The following is a 6540-nucleotide window of genomic DNA, read 5'->3' on the forward strand; positions in this document are numbered from 1 at the left end:
GCGTATGTTTTCTCTCATCACAACTGAAATAACTCCACAGAGGCCAGTATCCTGCCACCAAGTCGCCCTTTATTTACACATGTATAGTACCTGACACTAAGAGTATGCTTCCTCAGAGCCAGCTCTCAGAGTGAACAGAACATCTGATGCTCCTGTCAGCTAGGGCTCCCTGATTGGGACCAGATGAACAGCTCCAATCATGAGGTCCACCTGGCTGACCTTGTTACAATCCTACAGACACACTGTATGGCGGGACTTCTGGAAATACAGAGGATCAAAAGGACTGTGGTGTTCATGTCCATAGAAGGTTAGGCAAGATACTGAGTACAAGAGCAAAGGAGTTTTATATATATAATGTTAGTTAGGTCACAGCTAGAGTACTGTATGCAGTTCTGGCCACCACACTATAGGAATAATATGATGCACTGAAGAGAGTGCTGAGGAGATTGATCAGGATGTTGCCTAGGATACAGCGTTTCAGCTAAGAAGAGAGACTAGATAGGCTGGGATTGCTTTCCTTAGAGCAGAGAAGGCTGAGAAGGGACCTGACTGAGGTGTACTAAGTTATGAGGGACACGCACACAGCAGATAGAGAGAAACTTTTCCCCTTTGTACATTAGAAGACTATAGTTAGTAAATACCTTGATGTTGGGTTTTAAGAAGTTCGGCTTCCCCACTCTGCTAGAAATAGACATTAGGGAAAATCTTGGAAAAATTTAGGACCAGAAATTGGGTAGTTTTACCAGAATTTGTTGAACCTAATTTCAATTTTGAAGCGTTCATATCAACACTATATCAAAGGCCTGGGATTTTGTATGCTCAGTAACTAGGGGACATCATTTCAATTAAGGAATAGGAGGGTTACAGGAGATTTGAGGAAGAAAGTTTTTCACTCACAGGGTGGTGGGTATCTGGAACGCACTATCTGAAAGAGTGGTAGGGGTATGAATCATCAAAACACTGAAGAATTATTTGGAAGTGCACTTATATGCCGTAATATACAAGGCTATGGGCCAAGTGCCTGGAGATGGAATTACAGTGGATGGATGTTTGATGGCTAGTATGGATAGGAGGGGCTAAACGGTCTCTTTATGAACGGTTAAAAACTCTGTGACTCCATAACACAGAATGAAAATAACAAGGAACTGCACAGCATGTATTACTGAGTATCACTGAATGTCAGTCCCACAACAAGCTTTACATCAGATGCCCTGAGAGAAAGAGAGACCGAACACTGAACTTTGGCTGAGGCGGGACACTCTCTGTGTCCAAAAGATCAAATAAACAGTCAACACACAGCAGGTTCCAAGTTAGCCTTTAGTCATGAAACATTTCTCTTTGAAAAGCAAATCAATCAAAGCACAGTTAGTGGCAAAGTGGCAATAGGAGTAAAACTACCTCTCCTTCCAGTCCGGCCCAATCATAACTGGGAGCTCCCAATGAAAGGCGATGGTGGAAGGGGCATAACTCAGACATTGATTTCTGCTGATGAGGAGAAGTCTATCTCATGACTCAGAAAATGGCAAACCTAGAAACCAGAGAAATGAAGCTTACAGTGCAGAGCTGGAGAGCAGTGAAGGAGCAGCATATGGACTGCCACCAGTGTCATTCAGAACACTTTCCAATTACAGGAATCCCAATCAGAGAGACAGCACGAGGTTAGACAGAGAGTAAAGCTCCCTCTACACTGTCCCCATTAACACTCCGAGCTCAGGGACAGCATGAGGTTTGATACAGAGTAAAGCTCCCTCTACACCATTCTCCTCAAATACTCTGAGGTCAGGGACAGCACAGGGTTAGATGGAGAGTAAACCTCCCTCTTCACTGTCCCCGTCAAACACACCCAGGACAGGGGCAGCATGGGATTAGATATAGTTCTATATTTGGAGTTGTCTTTTTATGGATGGGCTGCTTCAGGAATCTGACTGGATGTAAAATTGAGGACTTTGATAGGGGAATGGGAGAGCAAAACCAGAATGCAGCAACTGCATGAAAATCAGGCTAAACGTGAGGAAGTTCCTTCCCAAATAGTTTCTCTGAGTGATACAGAGTGAGGCTCCTCACTCCCGGTACCCGTTTTTATTGAACAATGGGGGAGGTTTGTGCGGAGAAGTCAGTAACCCTCCTCCCCTCTCCTCCGGCCGGCCCATCAATCCTCAGGTGTCAGCTCGTCGTCAGAGACGTGGTCAGGGGAGAGTGTGTGCAGGTTGTTAATCCGGACGCTGGTGATGCCAGGGCAGGATACCATGAGGCTGCTGATCCCGGGCAGCGTGACTCCTGTCCCATCGAGGTTCAGCTGACTCACACTGGTCTGGCTGACATGCCTCAGGCCTGGAAAGCAGAGCACACAAAGGGGCATCAGTCAGCTCTGGGAGTCCGAGAGAATCATCAATCCCAGCCTCTGGCCAGTCCAGCAGAGTTCAGGGTGCAGCTTCTATAGCATTGCTAAGATACGGCAGCAGAGGAACTGACAGCAGAACATTTTTGCTAGAAGTAACATGTTCCTACTCTGTACCTCCGTTCTTACACCTTTAATCATTCATCTCACTTGTTCTTCAATGCTGTCACTAGCTTAGGCACTAAAATTCACCCTCTTATGACTCAAAGGGAGGGCCTCCTGTTCTCCATTCTAATTCTTGTTTATTTCATCATTTTCTCCATCTGTCAGTAACTGCAAACAACCTTTTTCTACCAACTCCATCCACATCCTTCCTCATTTAAAGAACACAAGAAACTGAAGCACTAGTAGGCCATTTGGCCCCCTCAGGCCTGCCTTGCCATTTAGCTTTATTCCTCAATCTCCTCTGTTCTAACAGAACCAGCCCCAATATTTATCCAAGTCATTTGATTTCCGTACAGCAGCCTTTTCCCTGTGCTTCTGCACAGACCTCTCTCTTGCTATATACTTCAGAGACTGTGCAACTCAAAACTGCATGCAGTGCTCCAAACACAGCTCACCCCAATCCCCTTCATGGCTCTTTCCAACCCAGGCTCCTGGCTAACTGGCCTTTCCAGGAGTCAGGCAAAATTCCATCAATCTAACCCATCCCTGGTTTCCTGTCAGCATTGAGCAAGTCACCTTACAATGGAACATTATTTCACAGGGTCCGCAACACACAAATCCTTCGATCTGTACAGACTACAAGTTTCAGGCTAAAAGCATTATCCAGATTTAATTACAAATTGCTAAACTACGAAAAATGGGCAACACCACATGAAAGAGCAAAAACTTGAGCCAGTCAGCTTGGATTTTTAAAAAAAGGCAGGTCCAAGCTTGACAAGCCATGGGATTGTCGGGGCAATAAACAGCAAGAAAGTACAGCGCAGATCATGCAGACGGAGCTTCAAAATGTTTGCAACAAGGTCTCCGTCACACAGAATGGGAACATTACAGTAACTGGTTGGTAATAATTGATAGATTTTCAGTCTACAATTCTGACAGTCCCATGATACAAAACTAGAGTAGGTGCTCAATCACTGTGATCCATCTCTACCAGTCAGTGATAGGGTCAGCGCTGAGCTCAGGACACCGACAGTAGCTGGGCCGAATGGGCCGCCTTCTGCACCGTAAATATTGTGTGGGAGAGGAATACAGGAACCCCAGCTGTAACGTCACCTGTTCCTCCTGAGCACAGTGCACTTCTTATTCACTTGCACAATGTGTGTGTGTCACAGACTGTGGGAAATATGGGAACGTGTGAAGTTATGCACTTTGGTAGGAAGAATAGAGACACAGACTATTTTCTAAATGGAGAAAAGCTTCGGAAAGCTGAAGCACAAAGGAGCTTGGGAGTTCTTGTTCAGGATTCTTTTAAGATTAACGTGCAGATTCAGATGGCAGTTAGGAAATCAAATTCAGCATTAATTTCAAGAGGGCTAGAATACAGGAGCAGAGATGTACTGCTGAGGCTGTACAAGGCTCTGGTCAGACTGCATTTGGAATACTGAGCAGTTTTGGGCAACCATATCTAAGGAAGGATGTGCTGGCATTACTGGGGGTCCAGAGGAGGTTTACAAGAATGATCCTGGGGATGAAGGGCTTGTCATAGGAGGAGCAGTTGACGACTCTGGGTCTGTATTGAATGCAGTTTAGAAGGATTGAAACTTACAGAATACTGAGAGGCCTGGATAGAATGGACATGGAGAAGATGCTTCCACTAGTAGGACAGACTAGGACCCGAGAGCACAGCCTCACAGTGAAGGGACGATCCCTTAGAACTGAGATGAGGAGGAATTTCTTCAGCCAGAGGGTGGTGACTGTGTGGAACTCAATGCCACAGATGGCTGTGGAGGCCAAGTCAGTGAGTGCATTTAAGACAGAGGTTCCTGATCAGTCAGGGGATCAAGGGTTTTGGTGAGAACGCAGAACAATGGGGTTGAGAAACATATCAGCCATTCTTGAATGGCAGACCAGACATTATGGTGTGAATGGCCTAATTCTCCTCCTATATCCTATAGGCTTATGGATGTTTGTGTTTACTAGCTCAGTTACAGCAGTTACTACCCGTCCCTAGTTGCCCCTTGAGAAGGTGGGGGTGAGCTGCCTTCTTGAACCACTGCAGTCCACGTGCTGTATGTTGACCCACAATGCCCTTAGGGAGGGAATTCCAGGATTTTGACCCAGTGACAGTGAAGGAACAGCGATATATTTCCAAGTCAGGATTGTGAGTAGCTCAGAGGGGAACTTGCAGGGGGTGGTGTTCCCACATAGCTGCTGCCCTTGTCCTTCTAGACAGTAATGGTTGCGGTTTGGAAGGTGCTGTCTAAGGAGCCTTGGCAAATTTCTGCACTCCATCTTGTCGATAATACATACTGTACCTTGTTTGGTTTGGAGTAAGCGTGTGCATGTGTGAGCACCAATGTTCCCTCAAAGTTGTGCATGTATGGAGCCACTCCAAGAGTCTGTGTACAGTGACAGTGTACAGTGATTATTACAGGCCAGTTAGTCTTCCGTCAGTGGCGGGCAAATTATTGGAAAGGGCTCGGACAGATAGGATTTATGATCACTTGAAAAGGCACAGTTTGATTCGTGATAGTCAGCATGGATTTGTGAGGGGTAGATCATGCCTCACAAACGTTATTGAATTCTTTCAAGAGGTGACCACATACGTAGATGAAGGTAGAGCAGTGGATGTGGTATACATGGATTTAAGTAAGGCATTTGATAAGGTTCCCCATGGTACGCTCATGCAGAAAGTAAGGATGCATGTGATAGGGGGAAATGTGGCAGATTGGATTCAGAATTGGCTGACCCTTAGAAGACAAAAGGGTGGTAGTGGACGGAAAATATTCAACATGGTGCTCAGTTACAAGTGGTGTACCACAAGGATCTGTTCTGGGTCCTCTTCTATTTGTTATTCTTGTAAATGATTTGGATGAAGGAGTGGAAGGGTGGATTAGTAAGTTCACGGACAATACGAAGGTGGGTCGCGTTGTGGACAGTGCGGAGGGCTGTTCTAGGTTACAAAGGGACATTGATAGGATGCAGAGCTGGGCTGAGAAGTGGCAGATGGAGTTTAACCCTGAAAAGTGTGAGGTGATTCATTTTGGAAAGACAAACTTGAAAGCAGAATACAGGGTTAATGGAAAGATTTTTGGCAGTGTGGAGGAGCGGAAGGATCTTGGGGTACATGTCCACAGTTCCCTGAAAGCTGCCACCCAGGTGGATAGAGTTGTTAAGAAGGCGTATGGTGTATTAGCTTTCATTAATAGAGGGATTGAGTTCAAGAGCCGTGAAGTTATGCTCCAGCTATACAAAAGCCTGGTTCGGCCACGTCTGGAGTATTGTGTCCAGTTCCAGTTGCCTCATTACAGGAAAGATGCGGAAGTGTTGGAAAAGGTGCAGAGGAGATTTACCAGGATGTTGCCTGGAATGGAGGGAAGGTCTTATGAGGAAAGGTTGAGAGAGCTAGGGCTTTTCTCTTTAGAACGACGAAGGATGAGAAGTGACTTGATAGAGGTGTACAAAATGATCAGAGGTATACAAAATGATCAGAGGTATAGATAGAGTAGACAGCCAGAGACTTTTTCCTAGGGTGGAGGTAGCTATTACAAGGGGGCATAGTTTTAAAGTGAGTGGAGCTAGATACAGGGGAGGCATAGGAGGTAGGTTCTTTATTCAGAGAGTGGTAGGGGCATGGAATGCATTGCCAGAGAGGGTAGTAGAGTCGGCCTCATTAGGGACATTTAAGCAGCTATTAGATAGGCATATGGATGATAGTATAAGGTAGGGGTGGAGGTTAGATAGACCGTAGGATTAGCGTAAAAGTTCGGCACAACATCGTGGGCCGAAGGGCCTGTACTGTGCTGTACTGTTCTATGTTCTGTGTTCTATGTGACCAGCAAGTTCTGGAAGTTCATGCTGAGCATGGACTCGAAGTCCACATTGAAGAAAAACAATTTAGTGGGAATGCTTGTGTGTGTGTGAGAAAGTCTATGTGTGTGAGTGAGAGAGAGCGTGTGTGTGAGTGAGAGAGAGCGTGTGTGTGAGTGAGCGAGCGCACGCGTGTGTGTGTGCGAGCGCACGCGTGTGTGTGTGCG

The 6540-nt window shown here is 45.9% G+C and overlaps 1 protein-coding gene across 1 annotated transcript in view; it reads right to left on the reverse strand.

Moving 5' to 3' along the window:
* Positions 1-1303: 1303 nt before the first annotated feature.
* Positions 1304-6540, reverse strand: part of LOC109926457 (acid-sensing ion channel 1C-like) — a 31983-nt gene continuing 26746 nt past the window's right edge. The window contains exon 8 of the mRNA XM_048596212.1: positions 1304-2331. Coding sequence (XP_048452169.1) covers positions 2150-2331 — 182 coding nt within the window. The 3' untranslated portion in view covers positions 1304-2149. The remainder of the gene's footprint in view (positions 2332-6540) is intronic.

Source organism: Rhincodon typus, chromosome 4 (genome assembly GCF_021869965.1).
Source record: "Rhincodon typus isolate 14 chromosome 4, sRhiTyp1.1, whole genome shotgun sequence".
Classification (NCBI taxonomy): domain Eukaryota; kingdom Metazoa; phylum Chordata; class Chondrichthyes; order Orectolobiformes; family Rhincodontidae; genus Rhincodon; species Rhincodon typus.